Source organism: Staurois parvus, unplaced genomic scaffold (genome assembly GCF_062004578.1).
Source record: "Staurois parvus isolate SC_StPar_1 unplaced genomic scaffold, SC_StPar_1.0 ptg000388l, whole genome shotgun sequence".
In the NCBI taxonomy this organism is placed as follows: domain Eukaryota; kingdom Metazoa; phylum Chordata; class Amphibia; order Anura; family Ranidae; genus Staurois; species Staurois parvus.
In genome coordinates this window covers 682,546-699,951 of record NW_028318184.1, presented here as the reverse complement: position 1 = coordinate 699,951, position 17,406 = coordinate 682,546, and the positions used below count along the sequence as shown (strand labels likewise).

Genomic DNA, 17,406 nt, shown 5'->3' with positions numbered 1-17,406 from the left:
CCAATTACTATTACTCATGTTGCATACCACAATGAAATAAAATAATTAAATGAAATTTGAATAAAAATGAATAAAAAATACACCCGTGTCAGATTCCAATAACAGTGTCCATATAATTGTCAAAAAAGTTCATATATGAAATTTCTTCAAACTTGCATAGTGCACTTTAAAGTATCATAACCCGTGCTTCTAAAATAAAATATTTTGTGCGGAAAACTTGCATGGACGTGCTCCCCCACCGGTTGTTCTCTCACCCCAGGTATGTGAATAAACCGTTAAGTGAGGTCATATAACACTTGTGTCCCTTTAAATGGGCCAGGGTACGGATGAGATGATATCTTGCTGTTTGGGGTCCTTCTCCACTCAAACGATAATTTTCTCTTCTCTGTGCAGTGGTCTTCGCTGAAGCTCATAGGAGGTGACAAGGACACTGCATTTCTGGCAGGATCAACAGGTATTTTCTATATTTGCTAACAATAACTATGGCATTGTAAAAGTAGTAGTGACATCATCACTGTGCTGTACATAGCCTGTACAGTAGTGGTGCACTGAAATGAGAATTCTGGACAGAAACAAAACAATCAAGATGAACTTTCCTCTGTAGGGACTCCACACAGGGACCAATCTCTTTCTCTCTGGGTAGCTACCCAGAGAGAGAGAGATGAGAGCACAACCGGTGGGGGAGCACGTCCATGCAAGTTTTCTGCACAAAATATTTTATTTTAGAAGCACGGGTTATGATACTTTAAAGTGAACTATGCAAGTTTGAAGAAATTTCATATATGGACTTTTTTGACAATTATATGGACACTGTTATTGGAATCTGACACTGGTTTATTTTCTATTCTATTGTATTCACATTTAATTTAATTATTTTATTTCATTGTGGTATGCAACACAGGTAATAGTAATTGGATGCACAATTTTAAGTGAAGTGCAGCCCATTGTGGTATATAGTATTGATTTAGCTCACTAGTATGAGTATGTGTTAGGTATAGGCAATTCGCAATTAGCACTTTAGTAGATTTAATTACATACATAGCAGCTCACATGCCTCTACTTTTTAATGATGGAACACTGTTCCTCCCACTGATATCAACAATGCAGCATTATTCCTTCTACTGACACCAAGGATGGGGCACTACTCCAACTAATACCAATGATGGGACTCTATTCCTCCTCCTACTGACTGCCATTGACTGACCACCAGACATTTTCTACTCCCACTGATACTGGGGCATTTTCTACTCTCACTGGCTACAATTCTGCCCTCCTACAGTCTGAGGGACAGTAAATTGGCCCATTGTTTTTAAATAGACCCCTGCTGTAGGAGCTGACAACACTGTTCCCATTGTGCACAAAAACCCTATGCATTCTTAGCTTCCTGCCCAGTTTACTTCTGTGAACCACAGAACACATCCCACTTATGTTGCAATTTATTACATTTTTATTTTTACCTTATGTAGTACTACCCCCTTAGGAGTTGCGATAGACTTGGGTCTCCCTATAGTCCTGCACAGCCAGGCAACATGCATTTTCCATTCATATTTGCACCCAGGAGACAGTGACAAATCCTTGAGCTTGTTTTTGATGTTTTCTTACGGGGATAATAAAACTTGGATGGGGTAAGGAGACCCAATGGAGCTGGAGCTGAGGACAAACTTCCTGAAACTATTTATATTTACATATTTAAAAGATCCTCTTCTGGAGAGATAGCCAGCCTCTCCTGGTGGACCACCCTAGACCCCAGACTCTCCTCTATTTTGCTGCCTGGAGGAATCTCTGAGTGGGGGATCCAGTACCTGTCACTTTAGAACAATGAGACATTCCCAGGTGGTGGATAATTCGGTTTCCCACCAGAGTGCTCCTTCCCCTACCTGGCTCAGGAGGTGCAGGTCTACTCACTCAGTCCTTCTCCTGTTCTGCTGGTGGGTCGGTGGCTGCTACCAGACCTTCTACCTGGGCCACTCCTCTCCTGCCTCATGGCTGGTTTTCCTCCTTCCTCTGCCTACAGGTGAGCCCCTCTCCATCTGGGCCTCCTCACAGGCTCCTGTCTTCCAGCCTCAAGTCCTTCTCTAGCTTTCACCTGAACTCCCTTGCAGCTGAGCAGACTCAGTAACTCTTAAAGGTTGGCCTGGCTCCTTGTCAAGCCTCCTGTTGGGGATTGGCCAGGGTCCTCCAAGAGTACAGACCAGCCACTCCTAATATCCACCCACTGCTTGTAGACCTTTCTAGAGCAGAGGGAAATTCCAGAGGGCTGGTCTGCAGAGCCTCTCAGCTCTGACCACAATTTAACCCTGCTAGCTATTGCACCCAGGCTGCTACTCAGCCCTCCTGACTAACAATTGAGCTAGAGCTCCCCCTAGCTAACTAGGAGGGTGCTACACTTAAGATACACTTTAATTTAGATTGGGAGCCTGCAGCCCCAATGCACTGCTGGAGCCCCCTCAAACACAAGAACCTTTTGGGAAAAGAAAGAAAATGCCCTTCCCCTTTCCTTCATCAATGTAGTGCTCAGTGTCAGATGTGTTAGCTCTATTTAGATACCAACTTTGTCTGAACCTGTAATTACAAAAGGTGTTTGAAATAGTCCAGAACATGCTGAGGTGGCTGGGGGAAATGGAATGTTACTGAACATACAAAAGGGCTGTATATAAGTATGTAATAAATTATAGAATCAACCAGAAAAAAAGAAAACATAGATGCTATTGAACTGTGTCAGAGACTCTGTGACTTAAAACTATGAAAATGGTTTCTATGGTAAACTACTGTATGTAACACACAGCATTTACTGATTGCAGATTGTCAAATGGGACTTGTTGGAAATGTTACTAATAGAAAGGAGATCCTACAGTTGATGTATTTTTCCAGGAAAGGTGGCAACCTTAGCAAAAGGAACTAATAGTATGTCCATGCACTGCACCAGCAATGTTGTCAGGTAGGGAGGCAGGTAAAAGGCTAAACCAGTCCAACTAATATAAATAAATCATGTAAGGGAATGACTTACATGTGCAATATTGTTGCAGTGGAAGGGTGGTGATGCAAACACAGCTTCCATTGACACATGGTCCAGATGTTCCGAGGCAGTCATAATTCTGATTACAGGAACAGTTTGCGTAGGATTCATTTAAACTACAGGCTAAACAACAAAGAAAAGCATTTGAGATGTGAAGGTGAATTAAAAATAGACTTTCTTCTCTAGAGGCATTTGGCGAAGGGTTTACGTTCCTTTGTGTATCTTTTTACCTCTTTTATTTATTGCTGATTTACAAATAGCAGATTTTACCTGACGTGGCATTGCAACCTTTCTATTTTGGCATAATTTAAATAAAGGAATGCGCTAAAACCACAAACCACTCCCAATTCAGTGTAGAAACATCAGTGCAAAAGATATATATATCTATTCTCAATTAATATCAAAAAATATCAAAATTATGTGCAAAACTATTTTTTAGTGCATAAGCAATTTAAATAATTAAATTTGTGAATATAAAAAAAATGTCCAATTCTGAATTTCTTCAAATGTCCAAACAAATCCTTTTCAAATTCAGGTGCTCTCAAAGAAATTGTGCCAAAATCCACCACCAAAAGTAAAGTTGGGTAACTCACCAGAGCTCCATGCTGATCAATCTCTAGATCAGCAAAAAACGCTTTTTGCTCTGGGAGCAGATGCAATGAATCAACTTCTCAGGTGTGATGATCAATAGCTACACAATCATCCATAAGGTAGGTATCCACCACTCAATATAATGGTTCCAGGAGCATTATATCACTCTCTCTTTTTATATCTCTCCACCGAGGTCATGTTTGGGAATGAAAGAGAAAATCATGGTGCAGCCAGTTTTTTTTATAAAAGTATCCAACAATTTAATAAAGATTTACACTCACAAAAAGGGTGTCTTCACCGACACCAGTGTAACAGCATAAAACAGCAAATGGTATAACAGTCTCCTGTTCCCCGCACACTCACTACAGCGCTCGTGACTTAATTTTCTCCACAAACGTCAGCAACCAGCAAGCCCTACTAGTTTCGTCATGCATGACGTCTTCAAGGGGCGGTCCAGACGACGTCATTCATGATGAAACTAGTAGGGCTTGCTGGTTGCTGACGTTTGTGGAGAAAATTAAGTCACGAGCGCTGTAGTGAGTGTACGGGGAACAGGAGACTGTTATACCATTTGCTGTTTTATGCTGTTACACTGGTGTCGGTGAAGACACCCTTTTTGTGAGTGTAAATCTTTATTAAATTGTTGGATACTTTTATAAAAAAAACTGGCTGCACCATGATTTTCTCTTTCATTCCCAAACATGACCTCGGTGGAGAGATATAAAAAGAGAGAGTGATATAATGCTCCTGGAACCATTATATTGAGTGGTGGATACCTACCTTATGGATGATTGTGTAGCTATTGATCATCACACCTGAGAAGTTGATTCATTGCATCTGCTCCCAGAGCAAAAAGCGTTTTTTGCTGATCTAGAGATTGATCAGCATGGAGCTCTGGTGAGTTACCCAACTTTACTTTTGGTGGTGGATTTTGGCACAATTTCTTTGAGAGCACCTGAATTTGAAAAGGATTTGTTTGGACATTTGAAGAAATTCAGAATTGGACATTTTTTTTATATTCACAAATTTAATTATTTAAATTGCTTATGCACTAAAAAATAGTTTTGCACATAATTTTGATATTTTTTGATATTAATTGAGAATAGATATATATATCTTTTGCACTGATGTTTCTACACTGAATTGGGAGTGGTTTGTGGTTTTAGCGCATTCCTTTATTTAAGTTATAGCACTAAGAAATTTATTTGGTTTCTTTGAGGTGGAATTGCTGCTTTAAAGTATTAAGGGTGTGGCGCTTTTATTACACTTGTGATATTTTGGCATAATGTTACACCTGTGAGTTATGTTTCAGTAACAGAGAAATAAATATACCTGTTTAGGTAACCTGAACGTGTATTGTTGTACCCTTTACATCGAAAAATCTCTCCCAGCAGTGGTGACATTGTACTTGCCTAACCAACTATCTTCTGAAGTGAACAGCCAGTCTTTGGTACCCCTGCTCAATGTAAGCCAGAGCAGAAATAAAGGTTGCATTCTTAGGTATAATGAGAAACCCCTCAACATAATACAAAACAAATATAAATTTGGAACAGATGCTTTAGCTGAAACCCTAGTAAATTCATTTAGTGCATTATTTAAAATTTGTCCCACCTTAAAAACCAATACATCTGTTATGTGTGATCAAGAAGTACACTTTACATGGTTATTATGCGTAGTTCAGTGTGCACCTACAGGGTTATTCAGTGAGGGATCAAGCAATGTGCAATGTTCAGTAATCTATATAAACCAATCAGTAACCTTCTTACATTGATATGATTGGTGTCTTTTGGTTCCAAGGTCTTGCTGCTGCTAAATATTGACGTGGGACTTTTGAAGCTGATACTCTTGGCATCTTAAAAGGTCATTGATTTGGATGTTAACATAGTGTTAGAGATATGGATTAGAGGGTTAAGATTTGGAATATTGATTAGGGGTTATTTTGATGTTAACTGATAGGGTTAGGATTTATTTAATGGTGACATGTAAGGAGATTGCAAACCCAAAATGTTTGTATCTCTTTTTGAATCAGTTTGGCATCATGCCTCACTTTTTTCTTCTCAGCCAGTAGCAGTGTTGTCAGCCTGCCCCTTTCAAGTTTCTTTATCATCATTGGGCTGCAGACCAGATCGGCAGCCCAGTGGTGGATTTAGTGCCAGTTCATACTTGAATCGCATAGGAATTCACTTTGGGTTCTCGTGTACAATGCAGTTTTCAGCACCAAAAGTAGTGCATGCAATACTATTAAAAATGCACTGTAACTGGATTGCATGGTATTGCGGTAGCATGTGATCCCGTGCAGGTAAATGTACTGCATTTGTGATCTGTGTTTGTGGTGTTGTTAGGATTACATTGACACCCTAAGCACATCGCACAGCCAGTGAGCTTTGAATGCAGTATGAGAAACGTGTATGGAATGCGTGTTTCCCACACTGAGTTCTGGTATAAAGGGGACTTATTTAGCCTTGTTCATATGGCATTCTTAAGTGTACATCTGTGTGAAGGACCATGTTTGCCAGCATGTCATACACAAATGTTCTATGCATCCACGTGCAGGCAAACCCATTCATGTCTATTGGGAAGCAATGGCTGCACAGACACAGCTGCTGCTCAAAATTTGGCATCAATGTGGGTGTGAGTGCATGTGGGTGCACCCTCAAGGATGTCAAATTGGGAGTGGTGTCTGTGTTTGTGCAGCCAATGCATCCCAACAGACATAAATGGAATTGCCAGCACACAAATGTATAAAACATTTGTGTATCCCGTGTGGGCAAACATGGCTCTTCACACAGATGTACACTTAAAGAAGAGCTCCAGTCATATATGTAAAAATTCAAAGCCAGCAGCTACAAAAAATGTAGCTGGTAACTTTTAATAAACAGACACTCACCCAGGATCCAGCTATGTGCTCACCAGAGCCATTTTCTCCACCCGTCTGTGGTCCCTGGTGCCGTCATTTTAAATGTGGGCACCTGGCTGTGTCAGCTTGTGGCTTCTTAGATGTATGTCCACTGCAGGGGCAGACTGACAACTCACGGGGCCCCTGGGAAATAGGGGATCATGGGGCCCCTGTGTCCTTGCCCAAACTCAAAAAAGCCTATGAAAAAGGTACCAGGGGCATCTCATGGGGCCCCCTACTGACCCAGGGCCCTCGGGCAGTGCCCAAGTTTCCAAATGGTCAGTCCGCCCCTGGTCCACTGCACATGCACAAGCCACGCTGCACATTGTGAATGGTTCCGCAGTCTTCTGGCATCATGTGTCCGAGAAGACTGCAAAAAGGGGAGGGGAGAACGTCCATCCTGATTGCCTAAGGAATTGAAAAACAAGTGAAAATTCTGAAAGAGGAGAAGGGTAGGAGGCCTTTAAGCAGAACTTCCCCTTTAAGTAGTCTGTATGAACAAGGCCTTTGGGAGGCAGTGGTTTTAGCACTGTCAGCCTGAAACAGAATGATACCACTGTTATTGGCTGGTTTCCTGTGTCAAAAGTTTTGAAATAAACTGAAAAACAGATTTTGTGTTTACATACACTTTATTATTATTATTATTAGTAGTAGTAGTAGTATTATTAAGTGTTCTTGCATGGCAAGACCACTTACTGTTATCGCACATATATATTCTTATTATTATAGCCAAATTTACCACCCTATCTCCTCCCACAGTTTTTACACTACATAGACAGTAATATACCGAAACGTGCAGATTGTTCCCGATTGGTGTGCTATTACTTTGTGGCACGGTTCGACGAATGGTTCACGAAATATTGGCGTTTTTGTGGTGAAATTGGTCCCATAGGAATGAATGGTGGAATGTTCAAAACTAGAGTGGGAGCTGACAAAAGCTAGAGTGTGAGATGGAAAATCAGGACATGATTTCTAAACTGCCATCACTCCCTCATTTTCAAGCCCACCTACACAAATCTTATATCAAAACGTGGAGGCAAGAACACTTCACACAATTTCCCCAGAAATTGTAGCTTTTCTAGTTATTATTATTACTATACGCTTTAAGCAGGACTTCGTTCTCTCAATCAACAATGGCTTTTTTTAATCCTTTTGCAGCTAGCATTAGTAACTAGATAGGAAAATATATTATATTTGCTTGTTTTCAACTTTTTTTTTTACATGTATTTAGTTACTTCCTTGTTTTCAGGCCTAAGCAAATGATGTCATACACAGGGGCCCCTGACCTTTGTACATATACCGCAAGGCCATCCTGATTGACACCTTGGTGGCCATATCAGATCCGGATGTAAGTTTTGTTTTTATTCTGTATATGCTGGAATTTTGTTAATTAAAGACCTACTACACTATTGGAAGCTTTCTCTGGGCTCATCATTTCCATGGGAGCCCGCTTTTGAAGGTTCCTGATGACCTGGATTGGTGTGTGACCTCCTCCTCCCCCGCTGGTGATTGGCATGATGGAAGGTTTAAGAGTACACCTAGACTGATGGCATCTAGTGGCCTACACGCTGATGACATCTTCCTGGTATTACAAGTCCAGAGCACCAGGAGCAGGTCTTAATTGCTCCACGCGCAGCTAATGAGCTATCTGGTTAGTGCAATGTTTGTACACTCTCAAGAGCACAAGAGTCACGGTTATCCTTTATTGCGGATTTATGAACACTTGCACATAATCACTTCGCTTTACCACTATGTATGGACTGAGTTGCTGAACATATGATATCGTGCAATTTTTGATCTATCTGATTCTTCACCTGATTTTATTATTATTTATTATTCATATTAGCGCTGCATACTTATTTCATACCCTCCTGACTGCATGCATGAGCTAAGGGCAGATGGATTCCAGGAAGTAAATGCTACATGAATTATCTGCCCTCACTCAAGATGGATGCAGCCAGAAATGCTGGGGGGGGTTTAAAGTGATGTCTCAACAAATTAAGCATGGAGACATGAATGGATGGGTGAGTTTGCTTTGAATAATAAAAATGAATTAAACAGCATTTTTGGTTTGTGGTGCTCAGATGCAGTGTAGATCCACTTTAAAGATTAGCGTGAGGAGGTGAGGGAAGGTGGAGGTAGAGCAAGCTGTTGACCCAGTAACCAAACAGTTACATGTATTTCAGAGAACGTGAAGATTTTGGGCACCTAAGGTCCTCAAAGTGAAATGGCCCTAGGGTGCATGCTATCTGCTGATAGCACTGATTAGAAAAATATTTCCAGTTTGGGTTTAATATGTGTTAGGGTTAGGTTAAGGAAGATCTTCACCAACTTGAAAATTATTCTATTCTGTCTCCTCCTCCCACTTTTTAACACAATTGCTGAAAGATCTTATTCACACTTGAAGTTAGAGGATGGTAAAAATGTACCACTGAGCCACATTTTTACTACTCCCCCTTAATCCCTTCCCAACTTTATTAGGGTCTGTGCATTTGATGGACAGGAAGGATCAGCCATCCATGTGAGTACTGTGATTAGCTGTCACAGTGATCACATTATTTGGGAGCCAGTCTACATTACATTATAGGTTAAGCTGCAAAGGCAGTACTCAAGGGCGTACACATGCTGCAGTCATGCTGCATCCATGGGGAAAATGTTCCCTAGCAGACTCTGTAGGTGTCACAGGAGAGGCAGCTTGTTCAATGAATGCTACACTTACAGTGACCTTCTGCGGCCATCTTGGTTGAGGGCAGTGCTAATAAATAGTAGTGCCCTACACATGTTTGGCATGCTAATGTACGAGTGGATAGTGTAGGGAGAGGAACCCCATCTGGTAAGGACAGGGTATAAGAGCCAAGGAAACCAATATGACCCGGCTTTAGCAGTGTCCTACTTCAGCTGCACACTGCATTGTGCTGTAGTCAGCACCCATGTTCAGTACTGCTGCTGCTACCCACTCCAGGTTGTATGAAGCCACCACTATGTCAGCCACCTGCCAACCCGCCATCTTTCCAGCAGACGCCACCCCAGTAAGGCCCTCTCAGTCTGTACTGTGTCTGATCATACTCCAAAGCCCTGCTCAGAGAACTAGCAGCACCAAAAACCAACATACCAGGACTCAACCAATGAACAAGGTCTGAAGAGGCAGCCATATTTCAGCCATTTGTTTAACATTACCAACCCTTTTTGCACTGCTCTACAGAGAAATCTTGTTTTATGTATTATGTCAGGTGTTAAAATGATCATACATCTGAAATACTATTTAAGCAAAAAGTAAAAAAGCAAATGATAAAAAAGTTTTCTGCAAAAACTGGCACATCAGGATATTTACCCCCAGAAGGTGCTACACTGGATACCACCGTAGTATTTGGCAATGAAGCATACACACTCGTATTCTGCAAAAAATCTGCATATATTGTGCTCGGAACTGGGTCAGGGTAACTTATTTCAATGTCAACTTCGTAGCTGGACATATCCTGGCTGGCTGCAATGATAGAAAAATAGATAAGGTCCTATAAATATTAAAAAGCATTAAATAGGAAATTAGTTGGCAGTGATATGTGTACAGTGGGGGCACCCACTACTAAACCTGTAAGTTCACCTTTTCAGAAAAAACAAAAAGATGAACACCATACCCCCTGCCCACCCCCAGTCCCTGCTCTACCTACTTCACTGGGTGGTCAGTTGTCAGTGCTCACCCAGGTAGTGCGGTGACCCAAGGATTTAAAATTCCCACTCTTCTCCCTCCTCTTTGTGCAGAACTTCCAGCGCAAATCACAGCAATGCTGGCGCTGACCAATCAGAATTGATTTGATCTGTACCAGCAGCACAGCAGAAAGAAGGGGAAGAATCCCTGGACCAATGCACCAACTATGTAGACACTGACAGCTCAGCATCCTTGGAGGTAAGTAAATTGTGCTTAAAAAGAGTAAACAGTGGTTAAAGGACCAGTCCTCAGAATTTCCTGTGGTCCCCCTGCAGATGATCTGTTTCCCTTTAATGACTTGTCATGCCTTTTCCACAATGTGTTTCTGTGTGACTGAAACTATCTTGGAGAGAGGGCTTTGCATTCTCATGTCAGAGCTGTCACCCAGAAAACCAGTGATCTGATGACTGGTGGAGGAATATTCAGTAACAGAGGTGGAGGAAAAACAGTTCAGCAGAATGAATGAAGCAGTAGCAGGGAGATTCTTGTACTGCGGGTCCTCAGGTACAACGTCCTCTCCAGCACAGTGAGCAGAACTCTAGTAACCAAAGTCGTTATAAATCCACCACATTTCACTCCATATCTGCAGAGGATAACAAGCAGAGGCAGCAGTGCCCAGAGGAGTGCCTAGTGTAGGTGTCACCCGGTAACACTTGGTGACACCCGCTCCAACGATCCCCACAGAATGGATCGGGTCTGTGGATTGAGCATAATAGAACGGACTCCAATCCATTATGCTTAATCCGCAGATCCGATGCATCTTGTAGGGATTGTCGGCTTTCATTACAACCTACCTTTTCTTGGAGCGGGTCTGGTGTCACCCCGTATAGGTTGCATGCCGACGAGGATCGTCGGCATGCAACCTATACGGGGTGACATCGGACCCGCTCCAAGAAAGGGTAAGTTGTAAAGCAAGCCGATGATCCCCGCAGGATGGATCTGATTCATCCTGCAGGGATCGTCGGCTTGCTTTAAAACTTACCTTTTTGTGGAGCGGGTCCGGTGTCATCCCGTGCGGTCGGTGTCACCTGGAGCGGACCGCACCCCCCGCACCTGCCTCGGGACGCCACTGGCAGTGCCTTAGATCTGACAGTGTAGATATACATCTATGAGGCTCAAGCCATGGGAGTGCCTAGTAAAGGTAGTGTACTTCTATTTTCAGGAGGAATTCCAGGTTACATGTTTTTCAGTGTACTGCTCAAGCACAACTAACATTTCAAGATATCCCTGATATTAGAGCAAGTCTTTACTATTTGAGTTCTGGTCCACTTAAATTAAAGTGCAACTTCACTCTTTCAACCTACAATGATTACTTTTTAATCCTTATGCTTCTAGCATTAGTAAATAGGAAAGTATATTATATTTACTTGCTTTAAGCTTTTTTTTTGTGTTTCTTCAGTTACCCCTTGGTTTCCAGGCCTAGGCAAAAGATAATCATACATTCCAGTAGTCTTCAGGAGAGGAGGAATGGTTTTCTCATCTAAGCACACCCTCATGCCTGCATTCTGGAGATAAGGGCAGATGGATTCCAGGAAGTAAATACTACATGAATCATCTGCCCTTATTCAAAGTGGTCACAGCCAGAAAAGTTAAGGGGGTATTTTTTAAAGTGATTTCTCAACAAATTAAAGCATGGAGAGATGGATGAATGGGCGAGTTTGCTTTGAATATTACAAATGAAGTACATACAGTAGCATTTTTGGTTTGTGGTGCTCAGATGCTGTGTAATTTTGCTTTAGGTTTTAGTGATTCGTTGTCAAAAATCTTACCTCTAAAGTGCAATTTAAAATTTGATAGTAATTTCTAGACATTAGAGTTAACATGCGCATGAAGCCACCTTAATTTGGATGTAAGAAAAGTGATGAAGTCCTTTACCTGCGCGCTTCTCTCGATGTAAAGAAATGTGGATGTTGTCATCCAGGTGGAAAATCTGGAACAACATATGTTAAATGTAAGTTGTCTTTGTTCTCTGACATATAATCATGTACCAGCAGAAATATGAAAAGAGAACATGAAATGAGAATGTTCAGTATATGCAGAGTGTCACATAACGTAGCTCACACAGGCCAGCAAATCATTACCGGCAAAACAGAAAAGGATATATCTATTTGTTTGGGAACAGAATGAGGATTCTCTCTGCGAGTGAATAATTTTGTTGCCCCACCCCCCACGTCTTTTGATTACACCTGTGCCCAGACATTATATATGCCTAATGAGCATTACAAGAACTATAAGGGCCAGTTCACACCACTTGTGGTGTAGGGAACGCGAGTTTCTATGTGAGTCTTTGTGCGCCTAGGGGGGTGCCATGAATTGTTAAAAGCACCTCATCTAACAAATGAGTGCATGTATGAGGCCACCAAAACACGTGGTTCGGCAGTAGCATGCAGTTTGGCGCGGCACAATTTTAAAAGTCGCACCTGATAGACTTTTTGCACATTCTAGCAAATTTGGCAGCCAATTAAAATGAGTGGGAGCATGGGAATGTGCACATTCGGACTTTGTGGTCTGAAGCAGCCCTTAACCTCCTCGGCGGTATGATTCTTTCCGATTTTTTGTGCTGAAAGCGGTACCATTTTTTTGCATGGAAATATGTAGTTTTTTATTGTAGGCTGTAATTTTTAGGAATAACTCACTGAAATCTGTACGAACAAGAGTCTATTAAACATTCCGGATATGATAAAATTTGAAACACGAAATCATAAATTATAATTTAATAAATAATCATAAAAAATAATAATATAATAATAATAAATTTAATTCAATAATATAATCAAACCAAAAACACTGAAATTTGAAATACAGAGGCAAATTCGCACATCGCTGAGCAAAGTCGCAAAATTGTTTTCAGTGTCTGATGATGAATTTCCCTACGAATCAATATCACTCAATTCTGCAAGTGGTTCTCATTTACTATCGCTGTTCTAACACCGCTTTTGATGTAAAGGGACGCTTTTTGGACGCCATGGACTTTTCTCAGTTTCCAGACAGAAAGAACATTCAAAATGCAGGCAGGGCACAGGACAAAGCAGTAGGGACAAAATATATGTGAAATGCATTGTAAAAGCAATGACAGCAAAAATGACATTTTTAAAAAATTTCAAATTTCCCGCCGGTTCCGGCGCGCGTACGTCCCGACGTCACAGGGACCGGAACGCAGAAGCCGGATGCTGGCATCGGCTGGAGGAGATGGCCGGGGACGCTGCAGGGGACACATCGCGGGAGCGAAGGACAAGGTAAGTGCTGCAGGGACCCCCAGAGCAACGCCGCATGGTAAGCCCGAGTGTAGCTCGGGGTTACCGCTTTTGGTATAGAAATTTTACCCCGAGCTGCACTCGGGATTACCGCTAAGGAGGTTAAACAAGTCATCTCTGACCTCTCTAGCTATTGCTACATGTGCTGTGAAGTTATTCATCCTCAAAGATCACAACAGAGATTATGAAGTCAGTCTGTAACAGCCTTGAGACATCTGCTGAGTGATTACATTAAGGACTGGCAATATAGAGGCTCATAGGCACAGCCATAAGGCTCCATTCACATCTGAGCGTAGCGTTTTTGGCGTGTTTTGTTGTACGCGCTTTTGTGCGTTTTCATACAGCATTTTTAGGCATCTAGAAGTTTTTGAACTTTGGCATTTTTTTATTAGCCAATAGAGAAAAATATCATCTGTTGCATCATTTGTTGCTAGGTTTTTCTCTTTTTTTACTTTTTCCATCAGCTTTAGTTATTATTATTCATTTTTATTATTTTGTTTTTTGTTAGGGTAAGGGGCTAGAGTTAAGGTTAGATTAGGGTTAGGATTAGGGTTTGGGTTGGGATTAGTATTTTATTTTTTATTTTTTTATTATTTATTTATTATTTTAGTTATAGTATTTTACTTATTATTTTCTAATTATTTATGTATTGTTAGGGTAATAATATTATTAATATTAATATGAATAAATAAATGAAAAATAAATACACAAGTAAAAAAAAAAAATCATACCTAAATACTAGGTATAAATAAATAAATAATAATTAACCCCTAACCCCCTAACCCTTAAAAATATAATAAACAAATTATTATTATTAATAATAAACACCTAAACATTTAAACCAAACAAAAATACATAATAATAATAACTTAATACATGTAAAATAAAAACACAAATAAATTAAAATAATCATAAATAAATACATGTAATAGTAAATTAGTATATTAATAATAATTAACCTTAACCCCTAAACCTAAAAAAGTAATTATATAATATTATTTTTTTATTAATATTATTACACAGAGGGTGTTTCAACATGTCTTCCCTTTGGGTGCAGGTCCTCAAACTTACACTGCCTGCATTCGGGGACACACACCTGCACCCACACAGACGTCATATTGGGAGACAGCAGCTGCATCTGGGCACTCAATGTGTCCCAATTAAATTAAATATAAATTAAATATAAATATTAAAATACAGTATTGTATGTCCTTTGTGAATGAGGCATAACAGTGATATTTTCTTTCTAGTGATCAGTTGTGACAAACACATACAACATGTTCACTTACAGATGGTGCTAAATCATCTTGAAAATCTTTCTCGGATAAGCTACTAGATGCTTGCCATGAGAGACATAAAAATAGGTACAAAATTGATGGCAGTCCTGTCATTCTGCTGTAGGTTGCTGAAACAAAAAAGAAACTGATTATGTAATGATTGAGGGGCTGATCATAAAACCCAAAGAAAGAGTTTATGATTGCTTAGTAAATCAAGAAAGTGTTCATTTAAACTAGTGAATAAGGCCTTGTTCACATGGGTGTACCTAAGGGCTCATGTACACTGCAGCTGATAAACTCACGTTTAGGAGCTGTTCAGCATTTTTTCATCAGCCCCTGAACTCTCCCTAATGTTTTCCTATGTGTCCATGTACACATCGTCATTTACAGTCGTTTACAGGCATTTGAGTTTACAGTCATTTTTTTGAACACAGAAAACATGCGTTTAGCAGTAGATTTTTATATGCGTTTCAAACGCAAAATGTGGCTAAATGCTGCAAATCCTCATGAAGACCCCCTGCCAGGTGACCTTAATGACTCACTCCACCAGACACCTTTCCCACCCTTGGAAAGAAAAGAAATGTTAATGAGCAACTCACACCTAAGCTAATCTCAACATCTACTGCTGTGTCTGCTTCTACTCTCTGTATTTCTCTGAAACAGTCTGAAATAGCTAATAATTTACCACTTTTCAGTGCACTCTGGACATTTGGGAGGCCCTCCTGTGCTTATATTTAAAAAAACGCTTCTAAACGCAAATGCACATAAATGCGCATAAACACGTTATGCAAATACGGTTAAACTGACATTTTTTAACCTACGTTTTCCAGCAGTCAGTTTCCATTGTTCAGAAGTGTCCCGTGTACATGGGGCCTAAGTGTGTGTTTGCCCTCACACAGATGCACTGGTGTTTTGTACATCCCTGTGCAGACAGTCCCATTCCTGTCAGTTGGGAAGCAGCAGTTGCATTTCCACACCTTTTTTTGGTGGTTCATGTGTTATTTGCTAGATGAATACTGATTTTGTCACCTGAATCTGCTTATTATGACATTCACATCTTGTGATCCATGCTTATTAATGTGTTATTTTTTGTATGTATTCTTTTACCGCACCTTAGGGTAGTCTGATTTTGTACTGGTTTTATTTTCTTCTATGGCTTGTAATTTTTCTTTATTTTTCTCTTTTTGTTGAATGCTGGAAAATTTAAATAAAGAATGGAAAAAAAGGGATCCTTATTTTGAATTGTATCCTCATACCAAGGAATCTTTTATTGAGATTTTCTATCTTGTTGCTAACTCTGAATTACAACAAATCTGACACAGCTGAGTCCTATCTTTGGGATGATAGGGAGAAATGCATTTTTTATTGGACATAAAAGATCTTTATTCCGAAAACACCACCACAAAGATGGAATTAAAAACTGTATACGAGGTGTGTCCAGAATATAATGAGAATGAAGTTCCTACGCTTGCGAAGTTCTCTATGATGGGAGAAGCTGGCCAAGGTTAGTTCGGGTGTTGTGCCAGGTATATGTTAGAATACTGATCAGTTGTATTCCAGCCCTGTCAGAGTCAAGACATTCTTTTTTTGTGACATCCTGTTTCAAGTGCTTCGTATTAAGAAAAATGCAAGCAAGTTTGGGACAGTGATACGCGATAAATCTGTGTGTTAAATTGTGTAAAAGTGCGTCATAAACTTTGGAAATGGTGAGGAAAGTTTATGGAGAAGCTGCATTATCTTCTGCACAAGTGTACCCATAGCACAAAGCCTGGATGAGAAGGTGTTAAAGATGAACAACGATCAGGACGCCCCTCTTTGTCAAAAACAGAACAGAATGTGCATGCAGTGAGGTCTGTTCTCAACCTGACTGACGGCTCGCTATCAGAATGATCATGGGGGAAACGGGAATTACCAACTCAATTGTTAACATGGCTGGATCTAGGGGGGTGCTAGGGTGGTCTGTGCCCTGCCAGATTTCAGTTGTCTCCCCCAGGCCGGGTGCCCCCCTTTTTCCATGTACATTGTGCCATGCCCACTGAGCAGTCCAACCAATAGCGGCAGAGCGGGGAGGAGATGCAGGATTTCTGTGATCTCCACCTCCTGTCATAACAGCTATCCTCCATACAGCAGGTAACATAGGATCACTATTACATCCGACAGTACACATCTTTATTACCCCCCCCATCCACATTTCCAAGAGTTGAGCAGTCTTTGGAGGAGATGGGGGCGGGTAATGAAGCCGTGTACTGTCGGATGTAATAGTGATCCTATGTTACCTGTTGTATGGAGGATCGCTGTTATGAGAGGAGGTGGAGACCACAGAGACCCCGCATCTCCTCACTACTCCTGTTGTTCCCGCATGTAAGATTGAGGGAGGGGGAACTTGTGGAGACAGGGTGGTGGGGGGGGCCTTTTTGTGCTGGAAAGGTGGAAGGGGTAATGGGCGGGGTGTTAGGAGGCAGGATTGGGAAAGATTTGTACAAGGAGGGGGGAATTAGGAAAGGGGGGATTAATGCTAGGAGGGGGGGAATTGGGGGTGGTATGTGCTACTAGTTTGAAAAAATCTTGGCTAGGTGGGTGACACAGGGCCTCACAATATAGGTTGAGATGTCTCCAGTTATTTATTTGAAGATTTTTGTAGCACCTGAACAATGTGTTGCTACCTG

At 40.9% G+C, this 17,406-nt stretch overlaps 1 protein-coding gene across 1 annotated transcript in view; it reads right to left on the bottom strand.

Moving 5' to 3' along the window:
• The window catches only part of LOC149455745 (adhesion G protein-coupled receptor F5-like), a 100,407-nt gene extending 85,553 nt beyond the window's left edge, over positions 1 to 14,854 (bottom strand). The window contains exons 1-3 of the mRNA XM_089685849.1: positions 14,753 to 14,854; positions 12,085 to 12,139; positions 9,835 to 9,987 (exon numbers count right to left, since the gene is read on the bottom strand). Coding sequence (XP_089541975.1) covers positions 9,835 to 9,987; positions 12,085 to 12,139; positions 14,753 to 14,854 — 310 coding nt within the window. The remainder of the gene's footprint in view (positions 1 to 9,834; positions 9,988 to 12,084; positions 12,140 to 14,752) is intronic.
• Between the last annotated feature and the right edge of the window lie 2,552 nt (positions 14,855 to 17,406).